The sequence below is a fragment of the Rhinolophus ferrumequinum genome, chromosome 2 (assembly GCF_004115265.2).
Source record: "Rhinolophus ferrumequinum isolate MPI-CBG mRhiFer1 chromosome 2, mRhiFer1_v1.p, whole genome shotgun sequence".
NCBI lineage: Eukaryota > Metazoa > Chordata > Mammalia > Chiroptera > Rhinolophidae > Rhinolophus > Rhinolophus ferrumequinum.
In genome coordinates this window covers 104094969-104114799 of record NC_046285.1, presented here as the reverse complement: position 1 = coordinate 104114799, position 19831 = coordinate 104094969, and the positions used below count along the sequence as shown (strand labels likewise).

Genomic DNA, 19831 nt, shown 5'->3' with positions numbered 1-19831 from the left:
TTGTGTGTTCACCACCCAGAGTCAGTTCTCCTTCCATCACCATATATTTGATCCCCCTTACCCTCATCTCCCACCCCCCACCCCCCTTACCCTCTGGTAACCACTAAACTATTGTCTGTGTCTATGAGTTTTTGTTTCTCATTTGTTTGTCTTGTTTTTTTGTTGTTTTTGGTTTATATACCCCATATCAGTGAAATCATGTGGTTCTCTGCTTTTTCTGTCTGACTTATTTCACTTAGCATTATACTCTCAAGATCCATCCATGTTGTCACAAATGTTTCTATATCATCTTTTCTTACCGCCGAATAGTATTCCATTGTGTATATATACCACAACTTCTTTATCCATTCATCTATCGAAGGACATTTTGGTTGCTTCCATGTCTTGGCCACCTTAAATAAAGCTGCAATGAACATTGGAGCACACGTGTCTTTATGTATAAATGTTTTCAGATTTTTTGGGTAGATACCCAGCATAGGGTTTGCTAGGTCATATGGTAATTCTATTCGTAATTTTTTGAGGACCGTCCACACTGCCTTCCATAGCGGCTGCACCAATCTGCATTCCCACCAACCGTGTATGAGGGTTCCTTTTTCTCCACAGCCTCTCCAACACTTGTTACTATTTGTCTTGTTGATATGATAGCCATTCGACTGGGGTGAGGTGATATCTCATTGTGGTTTTTATTTGCATTTCTCTGATGATTAGTAATGTTGAGCATTTTTTCACGTCTATTTGCCATTTGTATGTCCTTTTTGGAGAAATGTCTCTTCAGGTCCTCTGCCCATTTTTCAATTGGGTTGTTTTTTTGTTGTTGAGTTGCATGAGTTCCTTGTATATTTTGGATATTAGCCCCTTATCGGAGGCACTGTTTGCGAAAATCTTCTCCCATTCAGTTGGTTGCCTCTTGATTTTGTCGATGGTTTCTTTTGCTGTGCAGAAGCTTTTAAGTTTCATATAGTGCCATTCGTTTATTTTAGCTTTTACTTCCCTTGCCTTTGGAGTCAAATTCATAAAATGCTCTTTGAACCCAAGTTCCATTAGTTTAGTACCTATGTTTTCTTCTATGCAGTTTATTGTGTCAGGTCTTATGCTTAAGTCTTTGATTCATTTAGTTTTAGTGTATTTTCTACTGTGATTTTCTATAATGAACATAAATTCATAATCAAGAGGAAAAAAGTTTTTAAAGTAAAAAGAGATCCACTTCCTGTAGTCTGGTAGACAAGATACTCTGGCACTCCTGCTATAAAAAAGCTATAAATACTGTATTAACTCTGACAAACATGTTTTTAATCAATTGTTCAGTGGTAAACACTGAGTGAAAGGAGGCACCCAGGAAGGCGGGTAAGCAGAGCTCTGAAGTCAGCTTTCCTTTAAAGGGTGTTTGTCAAAACTGGAGAACTGAATATCCAACAAGAGTCCAGGACAAAACCCAGAGGACAAAATCAGTCAGCCCAAGTAGGGGCCTAGTAGAAGTCCCCTCCTACAGAATATGGGACACCCAGGGCCTCCAGCCACAATAAGCTAAGAAAGTTGTCTTCAACTCTGAGACTCTGTAGCTGGTCAGCCCTCACAGCCTGAAACTGGATGACCTAGGTGGTGTCTATAACCTAAAACTAAAGTTTAAAGTATCCCCAGAGCAGGAGCAATGCAAATCCTCTCTGGAAGAATCGATCTTTAACCCAGGCCTCAGGAAATTCCCACAGATGAAGAAGAAGAAGAAGAAGAAGAAGAAAAAATACCTTAGAATCCAAAAAAAATCACAAAACACAAGAAAAGGTGTGAATACAACCAAGAGGAACAACAGATATCACGACCAGATCTGCAAAGCCTCCCTCCACATATTGGAATTATTATACACAGAAAATAAAATCAATGTTTAAAAAAAGAGTTTTTGAAAATTTGAATACAAAAGAACTTTAGCATATGTGACAAAGAACTCAGAAGACGTACAATAATTTAAATTAACTCAATAAACAGGCTTAACAGCAGATGAGACCAGAATGGAGAGAGTAAAATCCATTTTACTGATCAACATCACAACACAGAGACACAAAGAGGAAATAGGAGAGGAAGGAGGTTAACAGACACGAACAGAGTGAAAAGGTCTAACATTTATTCAGTTTGTGAAAAAGATGGGAGAGAGACTGGAGCAGGGCTAAATATCTAAGATAAGGCTGAAAACTTTCCAGAACTGACAAAAGATACCAACCCACTGATTTTACAGAGCCCAAGAAATTCCCAGCAAAATAAACAGAAATTGAAAGAAAAAGAAATTCTCACCTCACTAGATCATGATGAAACTGCAGCGCCACCAAAGGCAAAGAGAAAATCTTAAAAACAGCCACATAATGACAGGCAGCTTAGCAGCAAAGGAATAACCACACTTCTCAGTACCAATGGAAGGCGGAAAACAGTGGAACAGTTAGTGCTTTCAATATGCTGATATCCTAGAATTGCATACCCTCTAAAACTATCAGTAAGGAAGAAACATACACATTTTCAGAGAACAAAACAGTTTGCCACCACCAGAACTTCACTAAAGGAAATTCGAAGGCAGAGGTCAGCAAACCTTTTCCGTAAAGAACCAGATAATAAATATTTTAGGTTTTACAAGCCATATACCCTCTGTCACAACTACTCCACCACTGTAACATGAAAACAGCCATACGTAATATGTAAACGAATGAGCATGGCTGTGTTCCAGTAAACAAGCAACAGCCTATAATCCCAGTCTAACCCCTGTTCCAACAGGTAAACTTCAGGCAGAAGGAAAGTGATTTGACATAAAAGGTCTCATATGCAAGAGCGGTAAATATAACTCTAAACAAACATCATTGTTTTATACAATCGTCTGTGGGGTTACAAAACAGTAAGATACAGCCAAAGTATCATATATGTCACATAAATATGACAAGAGTAGCATATATTATACATTAGGAGGGAGGCACTGAAGTTCAAGTGTTGTGAGTCTTACACCGCTGAAGAGAGTAAAATATTAACTTTGAGCATTGATAAATTTTCTAGTGTAAGCACTAAAACAAAAAGCAAATAACTTCAAAATGCAAGGGGGAGACGGATGTGAGAAAACGAAAGGCAGTTGTGAGGTAAGAGAAAGTATATATTGGTCTCTGTCCCCAGCTCCTGACACAGGGCTCCTGAAAGCCTTATCCATTGCCTAAGTGATTAGATCACTAGGAGCATCTTTGGTTCTAATGTTTGGTCTTTGACCCTCGTTCCTGGCACAGGGCTCCCGAAACCCTGGTCCTTCCCTGGGTGAGGAGTGTCTTTGTTCTGCTGAGGTGACTCTGGGAGGGCACCAGGATGGCTCCTGGATGAGGGCTGGTCACCAGAAAGGACAAGCCATGGTCAGAGGCTGGGAATTTTTAGTCCCACCCAGGAAAGAGGGCTCACCATGGAGTTGATGAGCGAACCTGCCTACGTGAGGAACCTCCATGAACCCCAATGGCGTGAGGGTCGGGGAGCTTCCGGGCGGGTGAGCACGCGGGGACCTGGGAGGTGGCACTTCCATGGGCCCCACCCTCTGCATCTCTCCATCTGCGTGTTCATCTGGGTCCTTTGTCTTATCCTTTTCTAATAAGCCTATAAACAGTAAGTAAATGGTTTTCTTGAGATCTTATTTGCTCTAGTAAATTAATTGAACCTGAGGAAGGAGTCGTGGGAACCTGATTTACAGCCGGTCAGTCAGAAGCACAGGTGACAACCTGAATTGCGACTGACTTCTGAAGTGGGGTAGGAGCAGTCCTGTGGGACTGAGCCCTTTCCCTGTGGGATATGACACTATCTCGAGGTAGGCAGTATCAGAATTGAGTTAAATCGTTGGATACCCAGCGGGTGTAGCAGAGACTTGCTTATTATGGGGTAAAAGCCCCACATCTGGTGACAAGAAGTGTCAGAAGTGAAATGTTCTGTGTGAGTGTGGTAGTGTGAGTAATAAAGGACACATGGAGGAAAAACACGGAGGAGGAAAGAACTGTAGGTTTTCCTAAAACAGCAAGAAAGGAGGAAAAACAGAAAAAGTGGAACAAATAAAAGCACAAGGTAAGACGACGTAAATAAACCCAAACATATCAGTAATTTCAATAACTTTAAATGGACTATATGTTCCAATTAAAAGACAACATAGATTGGATTTTTAAAATACAGCTATGTACTATTTATACACATATCTAAGCCACTGAGATACAGAAAGCTAAAGGGTGAGAAAAGGTATCCCACGCAAATACTAGCCAAATGAAAGCTGGTGTTGCTCTATAAGTATCTGTATTGAGAGAGAGAGAGAGAGAGAGAGAGAGAGAGAGAGAGAGAGAGAGAGAGAGAGAGAGAGAGAGGGAGAGGGAGAGGGAGAGGGAGAGAGAGAGAGGGAGGAGAGGGAGAGGGGATGGGGTGAGGGAGGGAGATAGAGAGGCGGAATAGAGAGAGATAGAGCGCTCTATGAAAGGGAGAAGTGCTCTTTTCGCTTTTGAGAGTAAGGTTTTTGTTTTTGGCGCGCTAGATGCTCGATCGCTACAGAGAGAGAGAGAGAAAACCCAAACCTGAAGGCAAAAATTATGACTAGAGATAACACAGGCTGCTGTAAGGCACTAAAGAATTAATCCCCCAGGATATGTGTTCTAAACATAATACATTTAACAGTAATTTGAAAACATAAGGCAAAAATTGACAGAACTGCCAGTCAGCATCATGGTCTGAGGTTTTACATACACGGCCCTAATGGAAAACCACTGTGTGATTTTTTTTTTAGTTAAATATTCCTGGATTCTGACTTAAGAAACACAGGGAGGAGTATAAAAAGCCTAAGGAACCGTCTCTGGCCCTGATGGCACTGGCAGCGTCACTGGAAAGGAAACCCTTTATCACAAAAAAATATCTAAAACACTGGGAAAAATCAACACAACAGCAGACACCACAAAGCAGTTGACAAATCAGTCACAGAGGTAATACTTACAATGTTCAGACAAGAAGGAAAAAGAATTTCTATCATGTAAGGTGCTCAGAGAAGGCTTCATATATAATCTCAACAGTCCACAAAAATACAAATAAATTGGAAGGGAAGGTCAGCACGCACACACACAAGCAGACACACACACACAGTTGCGAATGTGTAAGAAAAACCATACAAGGCTAGTTTGACTAGCATTTCAGCAAACTTGTGCCAGCAACTAGAGTGTCCTATTAACCCCATACAAAAATGATTGTGGATTTGTATATAAAAAGATTTTCTTGCTTGATTTACTGTAAGTATAAAGCAAACACAATTGGCATGAAGAGAGCCTTAGATATTTTAAATCAAACAGATGTCTTATCTTCATATAAAGCTATACCCCGTATTTTTAACCAGAACACAAACCTACTGCTATCCATAAACATACAGAAAAAAGGAAAAGCACAAATGCTACCAGCAATCTTAGCTCTCGAGGGAGAATGTGCTTCGTTACTCCTTTTCTGTACTTTCCAAGTAGGATTAAAAAAAGAAAAAAAAGGAAAGTTATTTTTTTAGGTACTACTTTTATAATTTTAAAAGATTTTATTTTAAAAGCACACATCAATATTCATCAATGTATGGAATATCATTGGAAGAATCATAAGAAACTGGTAACAGTGGGAAACTTTGGAAAATTGGGTGACATAACAATAAAGGGTCAGAAGATATACTTTTCATTGTACCCCTTTCTGTATCTTTTGACTTCAGTACCATGTCTATTATCTATTTAAAAACAAATACAGTTTTTAAGGAACCACAATGATGTGAAACAGGACAGACATTCAACCCTATTGAATCTTCACAAACTATTCATGTACATGGAAGGGGCTAACAGCTGTGAACTGTACATCTTTTCCTCTGGCCTCAGTGAGATTTCTCAAAATTCTAGCAGCGTTAACTGAAAGAGTAGATCCTTAGGAGATAAATAAGAGTCTTGTCGGAGGGGCTGTGCCGATCCGTGTCCACGGACGTCCCTGGGCGTGCTGCACGTGGCCGCCCAACTGCAGACTGCACCACCTGCCATTTGTGCCTGCAGCTCCTGAAAATGGGTGTCAGGCCTGGGACGTGTCACAGACCCCAGACCCCGCAGCTGCCTTGGGCTGCTGTCAACTCCCCCACAGGCTGGCTTCTCATTCCTCTTGGTCAGAATGTACACTGTGTGGTGACTGAGACGGCGGAAGCTGGTGGCTGAGTCCTCTGTGGTGTCGTCTGCTATATGCGGCTGTTTCCTGTTCTGCATCCTTTCTTCAGGCCAGGTCAACTTGGTGCCCGGTGAGTCTGAATGACAGGGAGCACCTGAACCCCACTCTGCAGACGACACACTAAAGGAACACAGCACTTTGTGTTTCGTAGTACAATTAGAGAAATAATGAGCTACTTATTAGATCATTGGGGAACACAGGAATACAAGTAGGGTCTTTTAAACACTAGTCGTGGAATTTAGCTTTCCAGCTAAGTGTGGCCCACTCAGTTAGCGGTTAAAGCCCTCTGCCACTTGTCACAGTTACACATTGGTCACAGCAAATAAATGGCTGTAAGGAAGGAAGGCACACAAGCACATGCAAAGATTTTAACTAGAAAAGGTGTTTGAAAAAATATTTAGCAGAATTATACTTTATGGGCCAAACATGTATCCATTTAAATTAATCCTAGTTTGTTTTTTAACTTTGTCCCATTTTATGGAGCATAAACATTAAATGCTTATAAAATACACTTCATTTGAAATGCTTTAAATACAAAACACACAATTCAAGCACAAAACAATGCATTGTGATCTCATGAATACACTTATAAAACACAGTAATGAAAGATCAACAGCTTCATATAAGAAGATAACACTATGCAAAAGCTCACCCAACAAACGACATTTAAGCAGAAGGAAAAAGCACAGGCAATGTCAGCTAGTGTCATTCTTCTAGTAATACTGCATGAGATTAAAAAATATATTTTCAAATCCTTGTAGTGAGATTAAGTGGCTGTCTAATCTGTATTAAAAAGAGCATGAAGTCTTTAAGGTACTTAAGTTATTAAAAATTGTGACTCTCCACCTGGCATTGTGACCTTTAAAAGATGCCCCAAGTGCAAATCACAAGTAACAACATGGAGATGCCCATAATATCACACATTTCTCATCACACATCTGCTACTATGTTGGCCGTTCACAGGCATGACAGGCTGACCTTTCTGGCTCAATGACAAGGGTACAAATCGTAATTCTTAATTCTTACAAGAATCTCACAGAGTCCAAGAACAGGTTCAACAAAGAACTAACCTGTGCACTTTTGTTCCTTAAAAAAAAAAAAAAAAAAAAAAAAAGAGTGTAAATCAGATTTGTAACTGAAGTGAAAATTCCTTTTAAAAAGGGCCATAGCTGTATTCATCTTCTTTTTCAGCTGAAAGGGTGGAGCACAATAGCCACAACTTTGTTACAGACTAAAATCCAACAGGTAATTCCAACACCACCTGAAAATAAAGAAATTCAGCCAGAGAGCATACGGAGCGTCCTGCCCAAGTGCCCTGCCTCCGCGTGCCATCTTTAACTCAGGAAATAAGAGCGTTGCAATGCTTTTTGAGCAGTGCTGGGCTAAGAGTTTGTATTTAGTGAGTTCAAATTCATCAGCCTTTCCATAGACTCACATGGCTGCGTTCTCTACTAAGCAGGACTTACACAGACCAGCGCGCATTGGTCTGCGTTTCTTTCCTGCGTTATTCTTTATGTTAATAGACCGTAAAACCACCCTGGGAGACTGTTTTCCCTTCTCAACAACGTTTTATAAGGAACCAGTGTTCACCCACACCTTTTTGCCCCACTGAGAAAGGAGAGACAGGGATGAGGCTGCGCGGTGACCAACGGCCTGCTGGGTGCCTGGAGGGGCGGCCTGTGACGCCTCTGCTCCGCACCACCGAGAGCCCAGCCGAACTGCCCTCTGCCTGTGTCCAATGACAGGGGAGGGAAGGGGGCGTGGCTAAACTGGAAATCTTGGAAATAGTCATCCCTTTTAATTTAGTAATTCACCTCCAGCATTATCACAAATCACAACCGAAACCTGACTGCTGCATTATTCTTGATAAAAAATTAGAACCCAAATAAATATTCTTTAACAGGGAAATTAGTAAATTATGACACATCCAAATGATGAACAGCTATTCAAAATTCCTTACGAAAGTTTGTTTATGTGGGAAAAGGTTTACAATATTAAGTAAAACAGGGCAAAAAAATTGTATGTGCCAGGTTACCTTAACTATATAAAGATGATAAATAGAAAAAAGCTGGAAAAAACATACCACAATGTTAGGAGAGGCAATCATAGCTAATGAGATTTTTTTCATTGTTCTTATTTCTAGTCATTCTACAATAACATGTACTACTTCTAACTCTCAAAAATAAAAGAATGGCCAATGGCCGTAAATGCTGTAGTGGCAAGCGGTCCCAAAATGTGGGGACTGGAAGCGGTGTCAGCCTCCAGGTATTGGGCTTAGATTCCAGAAGCAGACCTGGGTTCAAGTCCAGCTCTGCTACTAACATTTTAGCGACACCACGCAAGTGAAGGAGCTTCTCTAGTTCTCAGTTTCTTCCCTGCCAGCCTTGCTTGAGGCTGAGACACAAAGCACTGCTCCCTGCTGAAATGGATGCTGAGGATGACGTCAAGTTGACCTAATCTTCTAACACAGGGGTCTACAGAAGCCTATCCACATTCTTCCACCATGTTTTCCAGAAGACTCTTACCTGCTACTCTAGTAGGAAATGCTACCAGGCGGTCTAGCGGAGTGATCCATTTACTTGGCACCACAGCCACAGGGACAGAATAATACTTCCAAATGAGCGAGACCATCAGGGCAGCCTGCAAAGAGACTGCTGGTGAGTGCAAACGACCCCCTAGACCCACAAACAATCACAAAGAAAGATGGGGAAATCTGGGAACAAACTAAGGAAGCCCTCCTCATTGATGACCTCATATACAGTTGACCCTCAGGCGACAAGGAGGTTAGGGACGCTGATTCCCCCCCACAGTCAAAATTCCAGTATAACTTGTAACTCCCCAAAAACTTAACAACTAATAGCCTACTGTTGACCGGAAGCCTTACCAATCACATAAACAGTTGATTAACACATATTTTCATGTTATATGTATTATGCATTCTTAAAGTGAGCGAGAGAAAAGAAAATGTTATCAAGAAAATGATAAGGAAGAGAAAATATGTACACGTTTTATGTACTCATCACACAGCTAACTGTCATAATATTGGTGGGCTATGTGGTTCATCTGCAAGTTTTTTCAAATTATCTCAAATCTCCAAAAAATTTTCCAACTATTCACTGAAAAAAATCCACATATAAGTGGACCCGCACAGTTCAAACCCATGTTGTTCGAAGGTCAACTATATACACTATTAAATTAGCCTGTAAATTACCCAAGGTCCCCCAAAACACAGGTGTTCTTTTCTCATTGAATGTCTTCTTTAAGCAGCCAGACTATACCTAATATACCTTATGAATGACAAAAGCAATCTTATGTCTCTAAGATCCTTGAAAACCTATTTAATTCTCCCATCCACACTGGAGGGTTGGCATCCGCTTGCAGAGCTGTGCCCTCTGTAAGTTTAAATGGTGGGTAGAGAAATGATGCTTTCCTTTCCCTCCTTTCCCTAGTAGCCTTCCTTCCGTTGACCTTTGTCCACTTGGTGACCCTGAATATGCCACTCAGATGAGGAGACCTAAAACAGGGCCCCTGGGAAAGCCATCTCGGATCAGTGGCCGTGCCACAGAATCAGTGGACTTACTGTACCCAACAACCTGGGCTTTGGGGTGTTGGGCTTGCATCTTTGACCCCAGAAAAGGTCACTCAGAGAGCTCTCAAAGCAGCATTACAGTGTGTCCACAGCCTCAGGGCAAAGCAGCAGCAGAAGCAGGAAGTTCCGCAGGAAGTAGGATGAGCACAGGAAAGTTGTGAATCAATGAGAACAATGGGTTCCCTACCTGGAGAGTAGATGGTCGCATCAGGCGAGCAGCAATGGCCCAAATCACTGGCCATCGCAGAAAACCGTCTAAGATCCTGTCACTTCATCCCCGGCCTCCCAAACCTGCCTGGGAACAGAGGCCATATAAGGCACTCCAGAGAAGTTACATCAGTGCTCATCTGCTTAATGGCGGTATTTCCCAACTCTAACCAAGGCAAAGGCTTTCTTTTAGCCTAAGTAACTTAGCCTAACAGTGTTCAGTCACGTGCTGGTAGGATGACAACACAGCAGCTGAATGTGGAAGAGCCTGAATCCCCAGACCTGGATTCTGGGGGCTGCACAGTTCCAGAGCACAGTCCGTTATCAACTTTAATGACCCCAGGTGACACAATAGGACACTTACTTGCAATATGTAGAAGGCAACACTTATAACCCACTTTATCTTGGCCAACTGAGCTGTCCGTGCTTTCACTGAAAGGAAAAGCAGGATGAAATGATTATATCAGTCCTGAAAAATGAAGGAAATATTGAAATACACAAAGTGACATTTCCTCTCACAAAATATTTTCTAATTATGTATGTAAATACAAAATCAAATTTCTTAAACATCACCCACTATGCCATTATTTAAAATAAAATCACACACAGATGGTGAGATGTGGAGCTTTGATTTTGAAAACCCTTAAGGCTATTCATCTAAATCAGAGATTCTTTTTACAATGCACTTACCAACAGGACTAAACGTTCTTCCCTGATTTCCCAGTCTACACTGTATACTAATCCATAAGGGGAGTCTAGTTTGTCTCCGGCCTGGGCACGCCCCACGCTGCCTGTTGTACCAGCCATGGAGACAGCTGTCTCACCGGGCATGCTCCCAGCACCCTGGCTGCCCTGTGAAAATCGTCTTCATCACAGCAGACTGTTAGGGACGGTGGCGAACATAACGATGAGTAAGACCTGGGCCCTACCCTGAAGTCTACACTCGGATAAAGACACTGCTGGGCATTTTCTAGACAGTGGAACAAAAGGCCCTGAGGAGCCACTATGACATTCTTTCTAGGCTTCTCTCAGAAAAGTGCTGAATTTGAAAATGACAACCGAACAAGCTGGCTCAGAAGAAACTCTGAGGATCCTGGATGTTTCTGTGTTCAGAAAGTAAAGTTTCACCAGCAAATAAAGAGAAAGTAATAATTATTATTGGGTTTCTTTAGACAACTTAAAAGTTTACATCAACATTTAGAACATCCAAGAATCAATGCATGTATTCTACAACTCTTTATATAAAGATTTCTGTACGGATCAGCTCTTACGAAGCTCTACGTGCTACAACTGAAAACAGTACCGTGAGTTTTCAGCTTATCTGTCATCTTGTTGATCTTTCTTTCCAGCCTGGCGTATCTGGCGAACTCGTCCATCATGTTGACAGTGGAGAGCTCTTGCTTCATATCCTGAATCTCAGCTCTCATGTGAGACTCCTGCTCTGCATCCTTCTGCAGCATCCTGGACATCTGGTGGGGTGGACAGCTGGCATCAGTGCCTTGCCACGCGGGGCACTCATTCTCCCCCACCTCCTCCACCATCCTATGTGCTGTCTCTTTCAAGTGGGCAAGCTGCCCTTTACCTAGATAGCCAGCCCCGGCTGCCTTATCCTGGGCATGCTCCCTACAACAACCACAAAAACAAAAACTCCCTCCGATCTGAATTGTATTCACATTACATTATTCCGTTTGCAGACATCACTATGGGATTGCGATGGTTCATATTCATGTACCTTTCACTATAACTGTAAAATTGTCATTAGGAAATGAAACCGTTTCCATGCCCAGAGCTGCCATTCAGGTACAAGGAACACACATTTTCTTCCCTCCCTGAAGAATTCAGTCCTAAATGAGGTGGGCAGAGCAGGGTAGGGGTGCAGAAAGCCAGTGCCGAGGCAGTGGCTCCGCATGGGGACTCAGAGCCCAAGTACAGTGAGGAGGGCATCCCCGCAGAGGGAAACCCTGGTGGTGGGAGGTGGGGCGTCAGAGCCAAGCACAGTGATGTGGAGGTCTAACGAAAGGGCAGCCTGGCACGGAGTCGGAGCCGAGCAGGGTGAGCAGCGCCACCGAGATAAGAGGAAGTCATCCTGCCAAACACGTATCGAGCCCAAGTCGGGCAGGAGGGCATCCACCCTGGAGAGGGTGCGGCGGAGGAGCCGGGAGCTTAGTTATAAATGACTGATCAAATAAAGTAAACATACTGGGGAAGCTAGGAGCCACTTTGCTCACTGTCAGTCCTGGGGCGCCTGCACAGCGCACCCCGCTGACCAGGACGCTCTCCGGACCCTCTGCAGCACCAGGCCTCAGACGCCTGTGCAGTACTCCTCCCTGCACCCCAAACAGAGAGGGCTATCCCCGATGGGAGTCTTTGCACCCCTCCTCTGGCTAAAGAAAGTCCCGGATTGCCTACTAAATGAACATGGCTCTCTTATTTGAGTGTCCTGTGACCAGCTTGAAAAGAAAAAGGAACTCTCAGGAAAATTCCAAGTCAACACCAGGGACTGGGGTGCCCTTATCCAGGCACTCACCCCCACTCCAGTGGGGTGAGGACCCCTCCCAGGACCTTGCCAGGCTTTGCTGGGCTGACTCCAGATACGTCAGAGTCTTCCTCAAGGGCCTCAGGCCAGGGGACCAGCTGCCCCACTAGTGGGGTGGTGCGCCCCACTCTTAGTACGTCTAAACTGCAGCAGTAGCCTCTTGTGACAGTGGACTAGCTGCAGAGCATGGGTTTGGTGTGGGCTTGGGGAAGGAGCCTGAGATGATCACAGGTCTCATTTATAGCTGCTGCAAATCCCAAAGACACACTCCAACTTCCCCTCTGCTAATGAGAAATTAGCACAAGTCATAGAGGAATATAAAATTAATATAAAATTAATAGTGCAATTGAGGTTAGCTGTGTGTGACTCCAACATGAGGTGAAATGGGATGGGGTACACAGGAAGGATGGAGGTGATACCGCAAGAAAGATGGACAGGAAACCGACAAAATGGGAGAGAAAACAACTGCAATCATATAGCCAACAAAGAATTAGTATCCAGAATATAAAAAGGACTCCCAACTCAAGAAAAACCAAACAGCCCCTCACTCCTGCTGTGGGCATACAGAGGGCGCCCTTCCCCTGGAGACAGCTCCTTATGCCCAATTTAAAAAGGGGCAAAGGTCTTGAATAGACGTTTCTCTAAAGAAGAGACACAGATGGCCAATAAGCACACGAAATGATGTTCAACATCATCAATCATTAGGAAAAATGAAAATCAAAGCCACAATGATATACTACTTTGCACCTATTGGGAGGGCTAGCATCAAAACAGCCTACAGTAAGTGTTGGAGAATGTGGAGAGACTGCAACTCTTGTGCACTGCTGGTGAGAATGTAAAATGGTGCAGCTGTGGAAAATAGTACGGCAGTTTCTCAAAACAATTAAATGTAGAATTAGCATATGATCCAGCAATTCCATTTCTGGGTATTTATCCAAATGAACTGAAAACACACTGGCAGGGATATTTGCACACCTATGGCCTTGCAGCATTATTCACAGTTGTCAGAAGGTGGAAACAACCCAAATGTCCGTCAAAAGTTGAACAGATAAAGAAAACGTGGTCTATCTGTACAATGAAATAACATTCAGCCTTAAAAAGGAAGAAAATGCTCTGACGGCTTTCTTTCTCTTCTGAGCCAATCTAAGTGGCAAGCACTCCCAGCTTTTTCTAGAGAAATTTATCGAGAGTAAGTTTTTTGTGTAAAAAAAAAAAAGGAAAGAAAGAAATCTTAACACATGCTACTAGAGAGATGAACCCTAAAGACATTATACTGAGTGAAATAAGCCAGACATTTAAGGACAAATACTATATGATTCCACTTATTTGAGGTACTTAGAATAGTCAATTCACATAAACAAAAAGTAGAATGGTGGTTGCTGGGAAGAGGGAGAATGGGGAGTTAGTGTGTAATGGCTATCAGTTGAGGAAGATGGAAAACTTCTGCAGATGGATGGTGGTGAAGGCTGCACAACAATGTGAATGAACTTAGTGCCACTGAACTGTACACCTAGTAATGGTTAAAATGGTAAACTTTTCTTACCTATATTTTATCACAATTTTTCACAAAGAAGAAAGATGGGCAGAGGCCAGCTCTTCAAGGGTCTTTTATGCAATGCTACGGACTTGGGACATCGTCTTAAAGACTAGATGGCATCAGGAAAGATCTGAAGGGGGGCGGGGATTGAGAGAGAAGTCCCTGTGCCTCTGAATAGGGGTAGTAAGGCCCTAAAATAGAGCTTTACACCAAACAGGCACTCAACGAATACCGACAGAATAAAACTAAAGAAATAGAAATCCTGCTTAGTCTTAAATACCCACCCCCCACCATTAGCAATTTGAATCGGGAGACAAAGCAGGGAGAACGGAGTTTCCCAGAGAATACTACAACACGTGCACCCAATTTTTCAGTCCGTCTGACTCTGCCTCGCACTCCCGCTGTGGGCAAACAGAGGGCGCCCTTCCCCAGGCAACAGCTCCCTATGTTTCTCCCACACCCCCCCATCAAATTTGCCATCAAGGCCCCTATTCATGCTGCAGTGGGCAGAGGAGCAGAACTAGGAGAATCAGAAATCGCGGATCAAATCTCCAGCCCGACGGTCACTAGCTGGCTGAATTTCTGAGTCAGACTCCTCTGGGAGGTAAAGGAAGAAGGGATGACATTGACTTCTCACAGCATCCGTGACAGCTGGACGCGCGGTGACGCCCTCATACCTTGGCAAAACGCCCCGCAGAGAGGCAGAGCTACCCGCGCAGGACCCGTCGCTCCTCTGCACACAGGAAGCATCACACAGTACCACTGTCCTGAAATTGTCGGTCTACACTGTCAACTACCCCATCCCATCCCCCAGAAGGGGGGCTCCTGCGCCCTGAGATCCTTCTCTCCGGGACCTGGCAAAGCTGCCACTACTTGCGAGGCTTGTGGCTGCCACTACAAGACCGAGGCTTGCGGCAAACGCTGGACGCCATGCTGCGCCAGCCAAGGGCTGCTCGATGCCTCCGAAGACCAGGAAATAACGGAAATCAGGGCGCAGGCCGGGGCGCACTGAGATCTCCCGGCCTCAAGCTTGCTGCCACGTGCAAACGTGACCAAGTTTTACCATGTGTTTCTTTCTTAAAAGGCAGAATAGCTCCATCAACAGGCTTCTGGCGGCCCTCACGCGGCCAGTGTGAGAACCCTGCGTCTACGCCAGGCTCGCCGAGGACGCAGGCGGCGACCCACCGGCCCCTGGAACACCAAGCAGCCACTTACAAAGGAGGAGAAGGACGGGAGCAGGATCCTGAGGACATTGCACCCAAACACAAAGCTGAGCACGAGCAGCCACGCCCAGTGGTCGGCCTCCGCAGCGCTCATCCCTGACGCTCCCGGTAGCGTGGGCTCCGCTACGGCAGCTCCATAGGGACCGCGCCGGCGTTCGCACTCGCGCCTGCGCAGTCAGGCCTAGCGGGCCGCCGAGGCGCGTCCGCCGCGCCTGCGCACTGCGCCGCACTGGTAGGAAGGCGGGGCCTTCTTTTCCACCCGGTCCTGGCTAATTCCTTGGGCTTCCGGGCTCCCGGACTTGCGTAGCCTTCAAGTTGACTCCCTTTTATTCCTAAATAAATTTATTTTAAAATAAACCTTTCTAGAAATAGAAAACTACTGTAATTAATTATAGTGGCAGGTAACTGTAAAAAATGTTTTCTCAGTAATTATGTAAAATATATTAAGTTTACATTTGAAAAATAAACACTAATAAATCTAAACAATTTACAAAACCGAACACCTGAAAAATAAGCAGTAACTAAAAAGCACTGTTTATAATAAAATAGTTAACCTACATTTAGGTTGTTGACGTAAGAAACGTCCAAACCTGTAGAGAATTTTAATGAGTTTATTTGAGCCAATCTGACAATTGTTGGTGTAGGGACAGAGTCCCAGAAAGCGGTTTCCAGGCTCTCCACCTCACTGGAAAGGTGCCGCCTGCGGTAGTAGATGGCCATCAGCTGTGACTAGTTGGCCGTTAATTAGCTGTAGCCAGTTAGCCATTGGTCACTGATAGAACTGCTGTGGCTACGTTGGTTGTTGGTTGGCAGAGAAGTGGAGGGCAAATTGCAGATAGTGTGGCTCCAGCTTCCTGGTTTTCCAACCCAGCAGCCAGCCAAAATATAGTGGTATGATTCTCCTATCTATTGCTCCATTGGTGTTTCTTTTGGGCCTCACCATATCCTGCGTTCTTAAGCTGGGAGTAGGACCAGAGGCCCTGCATTACAGCTGGGAAGCAAAATCTCAACAAATTGAGAAAATGCTCCGGAGAATGGCAGTTTTGAATCTTATTTTATACATTAGAATCCAAGGAGGAGACATAAGGAAGGTAACATGAAATCCATGGGTGGTAGATTAAGGGGGTGGGAGAAAACAAAGAGGGGGAATCTCTGGGATTGGATAAAAAGTAAAAAGGAAAGACACAGACTCTTTAATGTTGGTGGGTATAGGATAGTTAATAATTGACATTTACAACACATAGAGATGGTATTCGGGGGACAAGATAACAACGAGGGGTTCTGTGGTCTCATGCGCTGGTGTGGTGGGTTGTGCCCTGAGGGATCCTGAAAAAGGGGATTACTCTGATATTCCAAGGGTATGTTATCTTAGATGGATGCAAAAAGACGATAGACAGCCTTGCTTAAAGGTAGATCAACCTTGGTGAAAGGTTGAGATTTGACAAAGGTAAAGATTAACCTTTGTCAAGGAAGCTACAGGCCTAGGACGTGAGTAACTGATATGACCTGCTTTCAGTTAGGAATTTTTGTGTTGAAACCATCCTGTGTGCTTGATTTCAGTCTCTGAGTTTGTAGGGCCCTCCATGCTGGCCTCCCTTGAGCTTGTCAGGTTTAGTATGTGGCCCATTTTTCGTCCACAAGATGAAGATGAGGTTTTACAGCAAAATAATCCCAATTCATATTTATATATGACTAGCCATCGTATTGCTCATTAGCTGTCAGTCCTGGACTTGTCCTGTATGTTGGCAACCTGTATTAGGATCCAGGATGGCTAACGATGAATGAAGTGTGAGGATCTCTTGGAGACTTTCATTTTAGTAGAGCTGAATATACAAGCATTCTTTTTTTTTTCAATTACAGTTGACATTCAATGTTGCATTAGTTTCAGGTGTACATCATAGTGGTTAGACATTTACGTAATTTACAAAGTGCTCCCCCATTATTCTAGTGCCCACCTGGCACCATACATAATTATTACAATATTATTGACTATATTTCCTATGCTGTACTTTACATCCCTGTGTCTGTTTCATAACTATTGATTTGTATTTCTTAATCCTTTCACTTTTTCCACCCCCCGCCCCCGCTCCCCTCCCATTTGGCAATCATCAGTTTGTTCTCTGAGTTTGCTTCTGTTTTTTTTTTTTTTTGTATCCGAGGATTTTTATTACAATGAACTGACATTAAATTTATCACCTGTTAATACAATTTGAGTACTCTTTATGTATCTGAAATACACATAGAAAAGGGAAAACTGATCTGGATGCAATATAGTATAAATTATACAACATATTTTCCAGTAAGCCTAAAATTTCTTAGGTTTATCTAAGGTTTTTTTATTTTTAAAGGAAAAATTAGTGGTAGTGAATATTTGTGTGTATTTTCTTTATAATCAGAACACTGAAGTAGACTGGATTTTTGTTTGTCCATGATTTAAAGAGTTCTCTTAATTATATGTACTCAAGAAGTTCAGCAATGGTTGAACAATTCAGAATGAGTTTACGTGGCCCTGTGGCTGCTGCTGCTCTGGGGCGGCGCTGGGCGAGACCTGCTTCTGTTTTGATTGTTCGTTTATTCTGTTTTTAGATTCCACATATAAATGAAATCATATATCATTTGTCTTTCTCAGCCTGAGTTATTTCATTTAGCTGAATACCCTCTAGTCAAGCATTCTGTGTGTGTGTACCTGTGTCTCTGTGTGTGAGATGCTAATCAGAAAGAAAATATAACTGATTGGAATTTGACTTACTTTCCTGTGTTTCTTTAACTTGTTAAAAAAGGATTTATTCAAAATTTTTTAGTGCAAATGTTAAATTATCCCCAAAGACAGCACTGTTAAGATTGGTAGGTAGTGGCTGAACAACATTGTGAATATACTAAATGCCCCTGAATTGTACACTTTAAAACGATTCATTGCATTTTATGTGAATTTCTCCTCAATTAAAAAATATATTGTGGGCCGACCCGGTGGCTCAAGTGGTTGGAGTGCCGTGCTCCTAACGCCAACCTGTCCTGTTCTATTCCCACATGGGCCAGTGAGCTGCGCCCTCTACAGCTAAGATTGTGAACAACAGCTCTTCCTGGAGCTGGGCTGCTGTGCGCAGCCGGTGGCTGGCAGTCATCGTGGGCTACCATGGACTGCTGTGTGCTGCCGTGGGCTACCATCTGCTGCCATGAGTGGCCGGTGGCCAGTGAGAGCGGCCGGCAGATGGCAAGAGCTGCTGTGAGCTGCTGTGAGCTGCTGTGAGCGTCTGACCGACTGCCTCAACTGGGGGGGGAGCGCAAGGCTCATAATACCAGCACGGGCCAGGGAGCTGTGTCCTATACAACTAGACTGAGAAACAACGACTTGAACCGGAGTGGGGGTTAGGCGGAAGAAGGGGGAAAAATATATTGCTAGAACCTAATTCCCTTTAAAATGTTATTTCAGTCTTTTTGTTATGCTAAGCCTTCTGAATATGCAAATTCAGTATGTTAAAAATTAATCTTATTGGTATTAGTGTAGTAGACTTCATTTAAACATTAAATTTTCACAAGCTTTGTATTATTTGCCCAAAAATGTATCTCTAAATAAACCTTCCATTAGCTATAAAAAAATAATTTCAGACATATAGAAAAGTTGCAAAAAGTGAAAATGGTGTCAAGAACACCCACTACCCTTTACTTAGATTCACTTACTTTAACATTTTACCCCATTTGTTTTATCATGTTTTCTCTCACTCTTTCGGTATATCACTAAGAATAGTCTCCTATATAATCACAGTACATTTATCAACTTCATTAAAGTTAAAATTGATACAATACTTCTATCTATCTGCCATTTGTGTTCTTGTTTTGTCAGTTGATCAAATAATGCCGTTTGTAGCATTTTCCGCTCCAGTATAAGGTCCAGTCCAGGGTCAGGTATTGCATGTAATTGACATGCCTCTTTAACCTCCTTTAATCTGGAATATTTCTATAGTCTATCTTTGACTTTATTACATTGACATTTTTGAAGGTATCGTTCCCCTTAAAAAAAAGAAAGAAAGAAAGAAAAGAAAAAGCTTTTAAGAAACTACTAAACTAGTTTCCAAAGTGATTGTACCATTTTACATTCCAACCAGCAGGATTTGAGTCAGTTCCTTCACATCCTTTCCAATACTTGGTATGGTCAGTCTTCTAAAAATTTAGTCATCCCCTTACGTGTAGCGGTATCTCATTGGAGTTTTTTGCTATATTTGCAGTTCCCTAATGACTACTGATATTGAGCAGGCTTTTGTGTGCTTTTTTGACATTCTTGTATCTTCCTTGATGAAGAATTTGTTCAACTCTTTTGCCCCCTCTTTTTGCTGAGTTGTTTATTTTCTTAGAACTGCATAGAGTTTTGAGTTTATTCTGGATATAGTTCCTTTAACTGAAATATGCTTTGCAAATATTTCCTCCCAGTTTGTGGCTCGTTTTTCATTCTCTTAAAAGTGTCTTTTGAGTTGCAGAAGATTTTAAATTATAGCAACAGAAAGCTGATCAGTGATTGCCTGGGCAGCTGAGGGTGG

The 19831-nt window shown here is 42.9% G+C and overlaps 1 protein-coding gene across 3 annotated transcripts in view; it reads right to left on the bottom strand.

The window, feature by feature from the left end:
- The window catches only part of GET1 (guided entry of tail-anchored proteins factor 1), a 39108-nt gene extending 23622 nt beyond the window's left edge, over positions 1-15486 (bottom strand). The window contains exons 1-5 of one of the 3 annotated variants that reach the window (XM_033128330.1): positions 15292-15486; positions 11307-11472; positions 10368-10435; positions 8733-8847; positions 4544-7293 (exon numbers count right to left, since the gene is read on the bottom strand). In XM_033128330.1, coding sequence (XP_032984221.1) covers positions 7262-7293; positions 8733-8847; positions 10368-10435; positions 11307-11472; positions 15292-15393 — 483 coding nt within the window. In that variant the 5' untranslated portion in view covers positions 15394-15486 and the 3' untranslated portion in view covers positions 4544-7261. The other 2 variants (XM_033128321.1, XM_033128337.1) reach the window with 2 other exon arrangements.
- Positions 15487-19831: the final 4345 nt, after the last annotated feature.